We start from the raw sequence: 15,747 nt of genomic DNA on the forward strand, positions 1-15,747 counted from the left end.
GCAAGGGGGGAGAGATAGAGAGGGGGGGGCAAGGGGAAAGAGATAGAGAGGGGGGGAAGGGGGGAGAGATAGAGAGGGGGGGGGGGAAGAGGGGAGAGAGAAAGAGGGGGGGCACGGGGGGAGAGATAGAGAGGGGGGGCAAGGGGGGAGAGATAGAGAGGGGGGGCAAGGGGGGAGAGATAGAGAGGGGGGGCAAGGGGGGAGAGATAGAGAGAGGGGGGGGAGCCAGGGGGGGAGATAGAGAGGGGGGGCAAGGGGGGAGAGATAGAGAGGGGGGGCAAGGGGGGAGAGATAGAGAGAGGGGGGGGGGCAAGGGGGGAGAGATAGAGAGGGGGGGCAAGGGGGGAGAGATAGAGAGGGGGGGGCAAGGGGGGAGAGATAGAGAGGGGGGGAGCCAGGGGGGGAAAGATAGAGAGGGGGGGCAAGGGGGGAGAGATAGAGAGAGGGGGGGGGGCAAGGGGGGAGAGATAGAGAGGGGGGGCAAGGGGGGAGAGATAGAGAGAGGGGGGGGGGCAAGGGGGGAGAGATAGAGAGGGGGGGCAAGGGGGGAGAGATAGAGAGGGGGGGGCAAGGGGGGAGAGATAGAGAGGGGGGGAGCCAGGGGGGGAAAGATAGAGAGGGGGGGCAAGGGGGGATAGATAGAGAGAGGGGGGGGGGCAAGGGGGGAGAGATAGAGAGGGGGGGCAAGGGGGGAGAGATAGAGAGGGGGGGGGGAGGGGGGAGAGAGAGAGAGGGGGGGCACGGGGGAGAGATAGAGAGGGGGGGGCAAGGGGGGAGAGATAGAGAGGGGGGGGAGGGGGGAGAGAGAGAGAGGGGGGGGGCAAGGGGGGAGAGATAGAGAGGGGGGGGCAAGGGGGGAGAGATAGAGAGGGGGGGGCAAGGGGGGAGAGATAGAGAGGGGGGGGGGGCAAGGGGGAAGAGATAGAGAGGGGGGGAAGGGGGGAGAGATAGAGAGGGGGGGGGGAAGAGGGGAGAGAGAAAGAGGGGGGGCACGGGGGGAGAGATAGAGAGGGGGGGCAAGGGGGGAGAGATAGAGAGGGGGGGCAAGGGGGGAGAGATAGAGAGGGGGGGGCAAGGGGGAAGAGATAGAGAGGGGGGGAAGGGGGGAGAGATAGAGAGGGGGGGGGGAGAGGGGAGAGAGAAAGAGGGGGGGCACGGGGGGAGAGATAGAGAGGGGGGGCAAGGGGGGAGAGATAGAGAGGGGGGGCAAGGGGGGAGAGATAGAGAGGGAGGGCAAGGGGGGAGAGATAGAGAGAGGGGGGGGAGCCAGGGGGGGAGATAGAGAGGGGGGGCAAGGGGGGAGAGATAGAGAGGGGGGGCAAGGGGGGAGAGATAGAGATGGGGGGGCAAGGGGGGAGAGATAGAGAGAGGGGGGGGCAAGGGGGGAGAGATAGAGAGGGGGGGCAAGGGGGGAGAGATAGAGAGGGGGGGGCAAGGGGGGAGAGATAGAGAGGGGGGGAGCCAGGGGGGGAAACATAGAGAGGGGGGGCAAGGGGGGAGAGATAGAGAGGGGGGGGCAAGGGGGGAGAGATAGAGAGGGGGGGAGCCAGGGGGGGAAAGATAGAGAGGGGGGGCAAGGGGGGAGAGATAGAGAGGGGGGGCAAGGGGGGAGAGATAGAGAAGGGGGGGGGCAAGGGGGGAGAGATAGAGAGGGGGGGCCAAGGGGGGAAAGATAGAGAGGGGGGGCAAGGGGGGAGAGATAGAGAAGGGGGGGGGGCAAGGGGGGAGAGATAGAGAGGGGGGGGCAAGGGGGGACAGGTAGAGAAGGGGGGGGGGCAAGGGGGGAGAGATAGAGAGGGGGGGGGGCAAGGGGGGAGAGATAGAGAGGGGGGGGCAAGGGGGGGGAGATTGAGAGGGGGGGGCAAGGGGGGACAGGTAGAGAAGGGGGGGCCAGGGGGGAGAGATAGAGAGGGGGGGGCAAGGGGGGACAGGTAGAGAAGGGGGGGCAAGGGGGGAGAGATAGAGAGGGGGGGGGGATAGGGGGGTGCTGCGAGAGCGTTTAGGAGACGAGGGGGGAGGCTGGGAGTGGGAGGCTGAAGAAACTGGAGATGCGGAGATTTAATTTAATTTATTTTTCTACCTACGTGACTTTACCGAAAAAACCAAAGAGTTTTAGCAGCGATTAACATCACATTTGTCATCACGCTACAGTGCATTGCCCGTTCATTTCCCATTCAAAACGATAGCGCCATACACACATATATATATAAAAACACACTTCGAAGCACCCTGTCTGTGTGAGACCCGTGTTGCCACGGCCCCCCCCCCACACACACAGCCCACACAGCCCCCAGAGCCCCCCACCACCGTGTAAAGAGCGGTGCGTGCGTTGTTACCCCAGGCAACACGCGGCAGGCACACAACGCTGAAGCCGTCACAGCGACACGCGGTGCAGTGAAGGGTGGGAGCGGACTGACCCTCCTCTGTCTCTCTCTCCTGTTGTTGTTGTTGTTGTCGTGCCACTCGTCGGCAGAGATCTGACCTCATAGTAAGTCCGCCGACATTGTTGTTGTTATTGTTAAATGGTCACGAGTTGCTGTTGTACCACGCGTGATCCATTTACAGATAACCCACCCTTACAAATGGCTTCCTCTTTCGCTCGCTTCACAACCCACCGATTGAATCGGCGCGCGTGTCATTGTGAAAGCTGTGGCTTCCGTATCTTGAACCGCAGGTTGCTGTTGTTGTTTTATTTCTTCAACTGATGTAACATTGAGTGTGTTGCATTGATCCTCGTGGGAGTAGCTGTAAGGAGGCTTTGAGATCCCCACGTGCTGCTTTGTATCCGCAGTCCTCTGACAATTACGTGGTGGGGTGGCTATAAATGGATCAATCTGTGCACGTACATTCACGGATTGTCCGTGTGTCGTGGTAGTGGAACCCGTTGTGTGTGTGTGTGGTGTGTGTGTGTGGTGTGTGTGTGTGTGGTGTGTGTGTCCGGTGTGTGTGTGCGTGGTGTGTGTGTGTGCGGTGTGTGTGGTGTGTGTGTGTGTGTGGTGTGTGCGGTGTCTGTGTGGTGTGTGTGTGGGGTGTGTGTGTGTGGTGTGTGCGGTGTCTGTGTGGTGTGTGTGGTGTGTGTGTGTGGGGTGTGTGTGTGTGCGGTGTGTGTGTCTGGTGTGTGTGCGGTGTGTGTGTGGTGTGTGTGTGTGGTGTGTGTGTGCGGTGTGTGGTGTGTGCGGTGTCTGTGTGGTGTGTGGTGTGTGTGTGTGGTGTGTGCGGTGTCTGTGTGGTGTGTGTGTGTGGGTGGTGTGTGGTGTGTGTGTGTGTGCGGTGTGTGTGTGTGGTGTGTGTGTGCGGTGTGTGTGTGTGGTGTGTGCGGTGTCTGTGTGGTGTGTGTGTGTGTGGTGTGTGTGTGTGGTGTGTGTGTGGTATGTGTGGTGTGTGTGTGTGGTGTGTGTGCTGTGTGTGGTGTGTGTGTGTGCGCGATGTGATAGCAGGAGTAATCTTTCACAATATGTGCTGCTTATAAGAACGGGTGTCCTTTCTTTACGACATTTAATTTGCTTTTAAGGTTCTTTCTATAACCTCGAGGTGGACATGGTAAACACATTTAAAAATAGGCTACTGTTTATTCGTGAATATTTTAAACAACACGAAGATATATGTTTTAAAACGCAAACTTGTATTATTATTATTTCCCTGTACATGCGTACAATTCGTGTTATTCCGATACGATGTTTCGGATAGTTTGGTAGGAAACCTACAACTCAGCTCTGTAGTGCCAGGATGGGGGGTGGGGGTGAGGGGGGGGCTGGAGGGGGGGGCTGGAGGGGGGTGAATCCCCCCTGCTGACAGCCCCCCCCTCCACTCTAATCTGTCAGAGTCGCGTCAGTAGCATGAAGCGAAGGGCGTAGCAGCCTCTACTCATTGACACTCGGTGAGATCCCTGGCAGGACTCATAGCGGATAAAATCAGAACGCATCGTGACTCAAGCTCATTGGCGTTCAGATTTGCCACGGTGGCGAGATGTTAACTACCTCGCTTGGTTTACAGGAGGTCGTGGGATCGATCCCGACCCTGACGCCTGCTGTATATTTGGAGTTTGCATGTCTCTCTCTCCCCGTGGTCGCGTGGATTTTTCTCCTGGTCCTCCGGTTTTTCCCTCCACATTTATAATCAACATGCAATGAGAGTATTTGGCTGCTACAAATTCCCACGTGATAAGCCACTTCGTTGAGCTATCATTTGTGGCCGGGTCGCTTCTGAAAAAGAGCTCCATAGTTTAAGTGGGCCCTTACCTGGTAAAATATAAAATAAATAGTTTAAGATTTGTTTAAAGTTTGTTAAATGTCCGTTATGTTGTACCCCCCCCTCCCCCCGAGTTTGATTATGACCGAATATGGAGTCCTCTTTAAGCAAGCTATTAAATACCTCTCTGGCCGCTCTTATGTGCTGTGAACAAGGTCCATTGCCCAAAACGTCGCCTATTACTGTATAGACTGTTTATGTTTAAGGCCACAGTCTTATTCCCTGAATGTGTTGAGTTTGTGTTGTTATTGTGCATACGGTACCACTGCCAACGCAGCAGCAGCAGCATCACCAAATAATTTCTTTCAAAAAGCTATCAATATCTCTGCTCGTTGTCATGTTGTTACTGCTTGTAAAATGTGACATTTTGCTCAAGGCAATGGAAATTATGTGAATGCCAAATCGCGCTGTGGGTAATTTGACCTGTGATCTGCGCCGTGTGCTTGTGGCCTCATTCTATCCAGTCATTTCGTGCGCTTCGTTGGAGCAACCTCCCTGCCCACACGGTCGCAGCAGGCCGAACGTTACCCGGGTAACCCTCGTGTCACGGACTCCGTGTCCTTTTCGTGCATTAAAAACAAACCACAATAAGAGCCTCGTTTGAATTAAATGAATGCAAGTCAAGCCACCACGATCCGTGTTTATTGTTATCATCTGCATCATAATCATCGTCGTCGTCGGAGAAACTTTGGGAAAAATGTATGAGGGAGGGACAATTTTGGTAATTGGCTTTTAAATATCTGAGCAGGTTAGTGTGTGAGACGTTATTGGAAATGCTTTTATTGAACCGTGAGGACAAGGTAAAGGTTCGTTACAATTAATTAATATTTCAGAAAAAAATGTACTGCTTGCGTGTCCAAATCAACAACTTACATTAAGGTCTGGCCCATTGATTAACGGCTTTTGAGGTAACGATTAAATACACACGAACATTTCTGCTTTGATGAAATACAATTACACCGCCATTACATTGTTGGTTTGATCGCGGGTTTTTATCCTTATATACACTTCAAGACGTTGAGTATCGTGGGTTGGTGAGGAGGGGCCTAAGACCAGTTGAGATGTCACTCACCACTGATGTGAGCCCTGGCCTGGAATTCAACTCAGGCTGATGGGTTCATAGTTCATAGGACGGGGGGGGGGGGCTGGGGAGTCTGGTTCAGATGACACTGCTGATGTTAGCCCTGGCCTGGAATTCAACTCAGGCTGCTGGGTTCATAGTTCATAGGACGGGGGGGGGGGCTGGGGAGTCTGGTTCAGATGACACCGCTGATGTTAGCCCTGGCCTGGAATTCAACTCAGGCTGCTGGGTTCATAGTTCATAGGACGGGGGGGGGGGCTGGGGAGTCTGGTTCAGATGACACCGCTGATGTTAGCCCTGGCCTGGAATTCAACTCAGGCTGCTGGGTTCATAGTTCACAGGACGGGGGGGGGGGGGCTGGCGAGTCTGGTTCAGATGACACCGCTGATGTTCTCCCTGCGCCGTGCCAGTTGTGGGGTTTGTCTCACCGCCACTCTTCACACTGGTCAGCGCAAGTCGGTGAAGGGGAGCTCAGAGAACCGGTTCAGGTGTTGCTTGTCGCTAATAGCCGTAGACGGAAATCAAACTCAAACCCCTCCGATTAGCACGGTTGGCTACGTACAGTGCGAAAGAAGTTCAACATACGTGCATGGATACAGAGCGCATTGCACAAACCACGACGCCACTGCTCCATCCAACAAGACGAGTGGAAAGCAACACGTTAAGCTGTGGCAAACTGGGCCACTTCACCGGATTAGTGGCTTGAAATGTATTTCTATGGGACCAGGAGACTGGGTTTCATGCTGTCTTTACATAAACAAGGATTTGGGTTGAAGCGATGTCATGATGAACAACTATTTTTTTGCCCAACGATCCTTGTTGTGCCAAAGCATAAAATGTTGGGTTGCCTGTCACGTGAACATATTCCACTGCTGTGTGTCTGTATGTTCCTACCAGACATGGAGACGAAAGAGGAGGCTGCTGATGCAGAGAAAGGAGCTGAAGGGAAGGAGATTGCCACGAGCCAGACTCCCGATACACAGAGTGCAGTCACAAGGACTTCAGGTTCGCCGAATGAGTAGAGCCGGACAATGCCATTATTCAAGCAATCGACTACTCCAGATTTCACCATTGGTACCTCATTTGCCAGTAAAAAATATGATCATTGGTTTTTTACCCTTTTATCTGGCAACAAAACTGACACCTTTTTTACGAGGAGTCATGTTTGCATAGACCACAATACCTGCAGTCATAATGCAAACAAAAAACATAACTCTGATAATGTATGCACTGTCCTTGAAGTTGATTAGTTCACACCCGAAGACAGCTTTCCTTAGAGCCTAGTCTCACATGGGTTGGACCAGATGACGCCAAAAGGCGCACAACTCAAAGACAATGCACCATCAGAGTATGAAAGCTCGGGGTAAGCATTTACACCATTGGTACCTCATTTGCCAGTAAAAAATATGATAATTGTTTTTTTACCCTTTTATCTGGCAACAAAACTGACACCTTTTTTTATCAACTTCAAGGACAGTGCATACATTATCAGAGTTATGTTTTTTGTTTGCATTATGACTGCAGGTATTGTGGTCTATGCAAATATGACTCCTCGTAAAAAAGGTGTCAGTTTTGTTGCCAGATACTCGAGATTTGTTTTGGTTCAATTACTCGTCTAATCTCATAGCATGAAAACAGTTGTAAAATGTCTCACGTCTTTTCCCACGTTTGGATGGGAGATGATAAGCGAGGCTTGGTGATGTCATCGGCATCATACACCACATCACACCACACTTCTAGAGGGTTTCTTGCTTTTCGGAGGCAGGATTTTGGGGGGCAGGGGGGGGGCACAATTTTTTAAAGAGCCCTGTTACTTGACCACAAAAAGTAGCCAACAATAATTTGAGTCGATTAACCGACTCATTTTCTCAGCTCTACTACTTAGCACCAAAATAATAGGACTACTGGCGTGGAATGGTGGCGCATTGGTTAGCACACCACACCATGAATCTGGTCACCTGAGTTTAATTCCCACCTCTGGCGATTGAGATCTAAACTGGCCCAGGGTACCTCCTTCGCCAACTCGCACTGACCAGCATGATGAAGTGTGGTAAGAAAAAAAACCCACTCGGATCATCAATAGGGTGTGTGATGTCTTTCACCTAGCAATAGTGGGTGGATGAAGGGTTGTACGTTACATTATAACAGAACCCTCGGGTTCATTCTGGGACTCCTTCAGCTAGCATTTCGATCCCTTTGTGCCACCCAGCCACCTCAATTAAGGCATCGGAATGGTTTTCCGTGAGCTTTTTGCACAGACTCAACGCATTGATTGCCGTCAAAGGCACTGCCAAATAAAGTGATGAGACAAGATGGGTAATGATGATGATGAGCGAGCATCGCCGCTGTTATCGTTACATGTGCAAGCATGTGCGTCGTGTGTATACAAGAGTGTATGTGCTTCGTGTAGCGGTTAGCACGCTGCGCTATGAACCCGGCGACCCGAGTTCGATTTCCGTTCATGGAACAACACCGGTGACGATTATCTGAACTGGTCCTGGGCCTCCCCGTAGGTCGACTCAGCCTTAAATGAGTGTCTGGTGCTGTGTGTCAGTTCTGGAAAGACAAAGGCGGCTGGGTGCGGTTTTGGCTTGACCACCCAGCTTCGTGTACCATGCTGGCCTTCCTGGGTGCTCGCTAATTAAGTTCTTATCCCAACATATTCTTTGGTTCTTTCGGTAAAGTCACGTAGAAAAAAAAAAGTGAATAAAATATGTTTATTAAAATAACTGTAGCCTTGTTCTTAATTCGAGTGAATGTACTTCGAATCTATAATGTAGACTGTAGCCTGGTTATTAAGTTTGGTGAGTGTACTGGCAGTCTATAATGTAGACTGTAGCAATGGTTCTTAACCTCGGTGAGTGTACTGGCAGTCGATAATGTAGACTTTTTATTTTATTTTTTATCACTTTATTTCCTGCAGTCACGAAAGTTTTAAGTCAAAACTTACCCCAACAGTCGGTTAAAAAAGTCTTACAGGGGAGACATTTGTCTATGTGTATGTAGGCCTACTTATTCCTGTGTGTTTGTGTGCTGTGCGTTCCTATGGGGACCCACCCCGGGACCCATCCCCTCATGTGCCTTCATTAGTGCTTACTACTCGCTAACAGCACTTGCCCCAACAGTCTGTTAAGGCTATACAGGGGATCTTTGTCTTTGGAGTTGGTGGTAGTGATCATAGGTGCGCCACGCTAGCAGCTCTTGTCCCAACAGTCTGTTAAGGCTATACAGGGGATCTTTGTCTTTGGTGGTGTTGGTGGTGGTGTTGGTGGTGGTGGTGTTGGTGGTGGTGGTGGTGGTGTTGGTGTTGGTGGTGGTGTTGGTGGTGGTGTTGGTGGTGTTGGTGGTGTTGGTGGTGGTGTTGGTGGTGTTGGTGGTGGTGTTGGTGGTGGTGGTGGTGTTGGTGGTGGTGTTGGTGGTGGTGTTGGTGGTGGTGTTGGTGGTGGTGGTGTTGGTGGTGGTGGTGGTGTTGGTGTTGGTGGTGGTGTTGGTGGTGGTGTTGGTGTTGGTGGTGGTGTTGGTGGTGTTGGTGGTGGTGTTGGTGGTGGTGGTGGTGTTGGTGGTGGTGTTGGTGGTGGTGTTGGTGGTGGTGTTGGTGGTGGTGTTGGTGGTGTTGGTGGTGGTGTTGTTGGTGGTGGTGTTGGTGTTGGTGGTGGTGGTGATGATGGGTGGTGGTGGATCTTCGCCTCTTGTCTGTGGACGCAGCAGGCACGCGCCACCGCGCGCCGTCTCGCCCTGGAGCTCCGAGTGCGGCGGAGCGGCAGGCGCGTCTCATCGGGCAGCTCAAAGCGGCCGAGGCCAGGGCTCGCATCCGCGCCCTGCGCCTCCACTACCAGCGCATCCGCGTGCGTTGCTTGCAACTGACCCCCTGGGGGGGGGGGGGGGCCCCGCCCCCCGCCCCCCGCCCCCGTCGACTTCACAACTCCGGCGTCGCATTCTGTGCCATTGACGCGTGCGGCAGCGAGCGCCAATGTCGAGGTCCCCGGTGGCGTTAGCGACGTTATCAGTCGAAGTTATCAGCTCAGAGGGTGCGGCGATCGGTCAGGGTGGGGGTGGGGGGGCCAACATTTGATTTGTCTCTCACGGTCACACCGAGGCTATGTATCACGGCTCCTCTTACCGAATCACATCATGACATAAGTGTTTGTTCTTTTACACGTATCTCATGGTTGTTGTCAAGGGGGCCCCAACTTGGACCTTTGGCACCGGGTGTATGGGGGAGGGTCAAGGCACCCCCTGCCCCTGTGCTAGTTACGCTACTGGGAGGTCTGCTGAACGATGACTCATGCCGCGGGCCCACGAGCCCTGGGGAAGGGAAGCAAGCCGACCCGTCTCACGAACCGGACAAATTGGCTCGGCCCGAATTCCCGCACAGTGGCGAGATGGTAACTTGTTTTTGTTTATTTTACCAAGTAAGGCCCGACTGAGCTGTACGGCTCTTGATTAGAAGTGGCCTGGCCACAAATGATAGTTCGATGAGGTGACTTATCGTGTGGAAATGTATAGCAGCCAAATACTCTAAGACGCATGTTTGTAAATGTGGAGGGGAAAAAATCGGAGGACCCGGAGAAAAATCCACGTGACCACGCAGAGAGAGACACGCAAACTCCAAATATACAGCAGATGTCAGGGACAGGATCGAACCCACGACCCCCTGTATACCAGGCGAGGTAGTTAACATCTCCCCACCGTGGCACCGTGTATTAAACATACCATGCAGTAATGTATTTTTTTAAACTTTGCTGGGTTTAAGTCATTCGTTTATTTTTTCTTTGGTTCCATTTTATTATTTTGTATTTAAGAATATTGTAATCAGACGATAAAAGAAACAAATCAAGCGTACTTGTTCCTATTCTAAATATCACGTTGCACTTCATGAATTGTTTAGATGTTTTTTTTTTAAATATACATTCATAGAATTTACAGTGCTTATGCCATCCCGGCCTGTAAACTCACGACACATTGGGCAACCCCGTGCTCTGACAGGGGATCTTTTGCTACCGCCAATTGTGTGCATAGCAGCAGATAAGCACCGTGGTTACATCTCAAACACTTACTGGCAAACAGCAGCTGTTGTTGTCCTGTACAAAGTATAAAGGTCGAGGAATTCCCTCCAGAGGTGGACGGGTGATCGAGGGATTTTACGTCCAGCGCAGACGGAGTTCAACATACAAAATAAACCACGAGATCGATACATCAGCACTCCTAAGGTCCTGGAATTTAAATCCAGAATTTAGCCATTCATTAAATATATGTCACTGTGTAACAATACAAACATGTTGTTCCTGGGTACTAAGTGTTATTTCCTAATTGCTTATCTCTCAAAAGTACAGAAAGTGGCTATTATTCCCCACAAACCTTGCTTTTGTGACCAGGACAGTGATATTTTGAAATGTACATATTTTCAATGAGAAAATGGGCAAATTTGTGTCTTTCATTAACGTAAAGTCCCGGTCACAAAAGCAAAGTTTGCGGGGAATAATAGCCATTTCCTATACGTTTTAGGCATATGCAATTAAAAATAACACTTAGTACCCAGGAATAAAAATTGTGTTACATCGTGAATTATCAAACTGAAACTTTTGTCAACAACTCTGCGTTAATTGTATATCTATCTCTCTAATAGGTGACGTTTCTGGCAGTGGCCCTTCTTCATTGCATGTAAATAGCACGCCGTGTGCGATGAAAGGCCAACGCCTGAATGTGTTGAGTATCATGTGGGATTGTGTGCACTACTGCCAATGCAGTATCACCAAATATTTGGTATAATCATAATGAGTTCATTAATGTAGCAGGGTGATGGTCAAAGCTGAGTTATCAAGAATACATTCACTTCATTCAATTCATGCCAGTTCTGAAAATTAAACATTTCAGTTTGACACGTGTTGTACGCCCCTTTGCGGAACATATGAAAGGCATATCCTTCGTGTGGAGCAAAGAGAGTTTGTTGAAGTGACTTCAGGAGTAGTTTTGTGAAATAATATTCCAGGACCACGACTCTCACCGTGACAGTTTTGAATGGCACCGTTGGAATGAGCGTTGCTTGGGGGAATGTTTCAAAGTGTTCCTTCGGCAGCTGTCAGAATTCCATGTTTTCATCGGCAGGCGAACGAGATCAACCACCTTGTCGCCAGCCAGCCGACAGCCACGAAAGCGATGCGCCTGGAGGCCCTGCTACCAACCAAACCGAGCTCTCCAGAGCCTCCTGATCCGCTCGATAAGCTGCAGGTAACCGATGTTTCACACGAGCAGACGTGCGCCTTTGAGAGTCAAGTCATCTGTAACTGAGTGGGTGCGTTGTCTTGCTGTAAAACTTGTTACGTCCTCCAAAGTGTTCGGCTGCTTTAATTTGGCCATCCGTGCCTAAATTTATCAATGAAAAGCAACATACCAATGTGCTTCAATAAGAAGAAAGAGGAGGAGGAGGGGGAGGGAGGGAGGGAGGGAGGGAAGGAGGGAGGAGGTGGGTTCGTGAAGGGGAAGCCCCTGGACCAGTTCAAATGTCACTCGCCCCTGATGGGACTTGTAGCACAACGCATTAAATACTGTGCCACCACCGCTCCATCCCATTAATGTTAATGGAACACCACAATTCTATTTTGAGTGTTTGGCTGCTGTACATTTCCACAACAATAATTTCGTTGAGCTATCAGCGGTGGCCAGGTCGCTTCTGAATAAGAGCTATATAGTTCAGTGGGCCCTTACCTGGTAAATAAAAAAAATAGTTTAGTTTTCTAATTTATAGTCTATTCAATACAAAAGCCTTGAGATCTAATCAATTAATGTTCATTTTAATGATAAAAATAAATCCGTCACCACCTCAGCGGCAAACACTGACGGATCAAAATAAATTACAACCGAGCACAAAATAAAGTGCAACCGTGCCCAACGGACAGCGTAAGAAAAGTAATTAGCGATTAAAAGTAATAAGCAAAAAAGCGAGGGAGAAGGTTTGCCCCCTTTTTAAATTTGGGGTCGAGATGTCCCCAGAAAAAATTACTTCAGTAATTTGAAATTCAGAAATGGCTTTTAGTTACTCCTTACTTCCCGGGCACAAAAGTGTATTCGTGACCCAGTGCAATAATAGACGCTAGCTGAATAAACAATGCCTGTCTTTACACACAGTCGGCAAGCACACCAATGTAATGTGTGCCCAGTCGGACATTATTACTCAACCATTACCACGTGTTAGAATGCGGGGCAATGTGACCTGGCATGGTTGTCCTCAGTCTAAAATAAGTACCGTACTCTGCAGCACTCAGTGCACCGGGCGTATTAACTCCGGCAACGATTGTAATTACCGGCGAGACGTCGTATTCGAATCGTGAATGATGTGGGCTTACTCTCTCCAACGCATCGGTGTGTTGAACGAATAACGAGTTGGCACGTTTCGTTTACGCGACAACCCTTACTAACGACGCGTTTATATTTACGCGACCTCACCCAAAAAAACCTCCATTGTGGATAATATTGGTCGCGAAAGCCTGCTGATACGTGTTGAACTGACTCGGGCAATTTGGAGAGACGTAGCCAGGCATGAGAGTGGTCTTGCCCACACCATCACATTGTTTTTTTTATATCGATGTCAACAGGTGCTCGCGAATAACCGTTGCCCCAAGAGTCGATAATGTCGATAGACTCTTTGGTTCTTTCGGTAAAGTCACGTAGAAATAAAATACATTTAATAATCGAATGCGACGTTTCGATTGCAACACAAGCAACCGTCATCAGGTAAGAATAAATGAGAAAACAAACCTAGTAAACTTAGAAATATAATGCAATACAACACAGAGAGTCGGCTAACACAAGTCATTCATAATAAACGTTTTTGGGTCAGATCGCGTTAGTTATAAATGTGTCGTAACCCTCCACCACCCGACATGGCCAATCAGCAAAAAAAGTGTTGCTGGATGCAATTAGCAGCGAAACGTCATACTCAAATACTGTAAATGTTGTGGTTTCACTCTTCAATACACCGGTGGGCTAAAGCAGTGAACTATTTGTCTTTTGTCAACGTGACACTTTTTTTGCTGATTGGCCGTGTCGGGTGGTGGAGGGTTACGACACATTTATAAATAACGCGATCTAACCCAAACACGTTTATTATGAATAATATTGGTTGCGAAAGCCTAGGTGTTAAACTAACTCAAGTCAACACCCTACCTGGTTCATTACGTTCTTCCATAGATTGTTCAATTTGAGAGAGAGACAAAACACAGACACAGAGACACATAGACACACAAGCAGAGAGAGACACACACATAGATACAGTATATCTCTAGGCTACGGTTTATTTTATATATTTCTTAGTGCATTTTTGATTTTCTTTGTGCTCGCTAATGCTTCACAACCGAAACTCGTCGCTAATGATCGATCTGTCGTTCGCAATCATATCTCATGTGTAGAGGGGGCTGAAGATGGAGCGTAATCGCTGCGACCATCCGTGTTCATCACGATCAGAAGTGCGTGTTGTGGTATTGATGAGCGAGATGTGGAATGGCCATAACGTAAAAACTTGACCAGACGACCACTACTCACGAGCCTAATGTGAACAGACAGCAGCACCGCTCGTTGTTATGTTCCTGTGCTTGCCTATCATAAACAATATATATTACATAAGGAAGTAAATACACGCAATTTTGATGGAAAAACGGTCTAACAACACCCATGACTGGGAGGTCCTCACGCTCTATTGGATTGGCAAAAGACCGTTTATTAGAATTGGCTATGCAAAGGCTTGCAGAGTCTGAAGGCTTTTGTTAAGAGGCTGTTTGCTTGGATTGTTGACCACTGATCATTGTGATCTTGGGAGAAAACCTGCGCTCAATGGGCGGTGACCGGGCCTCCTCCTGTGTGGCCCCCAGACTGTGACAATCACTTCCACCAGCCATTTGGTCCAAGCTGAGTTTCTCGCTGCTGCTTCCAATCACACCTTAAGACATCATCTGTTGTTGAAGGTCTTTTGACTTAACCTTGGGTTTTTTTTTATTTTATTTCACGGATGTTCCTATCACTAGACTGCATGCTTTTATTGGGGTAACAGTTATTTTCCTGATATATATTTATATTTTACCTCTGTACAGAACTTTGCAACCTTTGCGTGAAAGGTGGTTTAAAAGTGTAAAAAATATTATTAGTATTATATAAATATCTTAATATAGGTCCTAAACCCACTGCATGTACAGATATACAAATATATATTTATAACTAAAAATTAACGTTTCCTGTCTCAATCAATCTTGTATGAAGGGACTGGGTAAACAAATTGGAAATTTGAGTGGAAATACATTATTTCATACTGTATTGTACTTATTTCTACCTCTGTATGTTCAAATTATATTTAGTTTAATTTCACCGCACCCCCTCTGTGGTAGACGTCCTCTCGTCTGTGTTCTCTCCCTTGGCTGGCACTCCACAGTTAATCTTGATCACTTCTAGCGGTGTGTCCTACCCATGCCCGCTTACTTTTGTTAAGAGTCAAAACCACGTCTCTAGCTTGCATATGTTTTCTGCCTCACGTGTTCCTCGTCCTGTCTCTCATTGTAAATCCCAAGCATGCATCTCTCCGTGCTTTTTGCACACCTTTCATGTTTAGTTACATTTTGCGACCTTAATAATGACAATTTTTCACCAAAATTGCGTCTATTTACTTCCCTATGTCATACGTCGTATGATAGACAAACATAGGAACATAAACACGAGGAACAGACAAACGTGCATAAAGAATAAGGCTTTAAGTCAGTGTTACAGCATTCCCTGCGAGGGTATATGCATCCAAAGGTGACACTGTTTATTACGAATAAGTGCAAAATCATTTTCTGAACTATGATATTAAATGTGACTTGTTTTGTTGTCCACAGAGGTTTCGGATCGAGCAAATATTGGAAGACGAACAGGGACTGACCACGAAGCGGACCATTTAACCGGGGGATTAATCACTGAGATGATCTGCTATCGACTGCCATGTCTCCCTCTGGCAGTGCCGCAACTTCTCTCGCGGGCAGACAGCAGTATAAAATGCTCGTCGACACGGAGAAGGCCAGCCTGTTTGCACGTCTGTGCCTTGCTCGACGTCTTAAATGCAGTATACGTTTATGATTTACATCGAAAGAGAGGGAGCACGCCTCCGACATAAAGCACTGAGCTCTCCATGCAGTAAGCCTGACGAATATTTGTGTCGGTGTTTTATTTCCCCCCTCCCCCCATCATTGACACTCGCCACCCCTCTATCACTGAAGTTGTTTTGTCCAGCGGCCGCCCAAGTAGCAGCTCCACAAAGCGCAGCGGCGCCGCATCCTCTCTCTCAAATTGTCGCCCGTTCGCCCCCTCGTCGCAGAGGCTCACAGTCTCGAACCCTACGGCCGCTGCGGGTGTCTGTCGCGAAGTTACCGCACGTCGTGTCACCTCTAGAGTGGACG

The 15,747-nt window shown here is 49.3% G+C and overlaps 1 protein-coding gene across 1 annotated transcript; it reads left to right on the forward strand.

Annotated features, from left to right (window-relative positions):
* The first annotated feature begins 2,387 nt into the window (after nt 1-2,387).
* Nucleotides 2,388-15,498, forward strand: LKAAEAR1 (LKAAEAR motif containing 1). The gene is made up of 6 exons (XM_078600438.1): nt 2,388-2,488; nt 4,713-4,780; nt 6,227-6,334; nt 9,038-9,174; nt 11,435-11,557; nt 15,190-15,498. Exons 3-6 carry the CDS (start codon nt 6,229-6,231, stop codon nt 15,250-15,252), a joined length of 429 nt encoding a protein of 142 aa, XP_078456564.1. The 5' UTR covers nt 2,388-2,488; nt 4,713-4,780; nt 6,227-6,228; the 3' UTR covers nt 15,253-15,498.
* Nucleotides 15,499-15,747: the final 249 nt, after the last annotated feature.

The sequence above is a fragment of the Lampetra planeri genome, chromosome 14 (genome assembly GCF_965212315.1).
Source record: "Lampetra planeri chromosome 14, kcLamPlan1.2.h2, whole genome shotgun sequence".
Lineage (NCBI taxonomy): Eukaryota > Metazoa > Chordata > Hyperoartia > Petromyzontiformes > Petromyzontidae > Lampetra > Lampetra planeri.

Excerpts from the sequence above, each read along its gene's own strand:
- LKAAEAR1 (XM_078600438.1), top strand. The coding sequence starts at position 6,229 with ATGGAGACGAAAGAGGAGGCTGCTGATGCAGAGAAAGGAGCTGAAGGG. Across the intron at positions 9,175-11,434 it reads TCCACTACCAGCGCATCCGC|GCGAACGAGATCAACCACCT; the intron begins GTGCGTTGCTTG and ends TTTCATCGGCAG. Across the intron at positions 11,558-15,189 it reads ATCCGCTCGATAAGCTGCAG|AGGTTTCGGATCGAGCAAAT; the intron begins GTAACCGATGTT and ends TGTTGTCCACAG.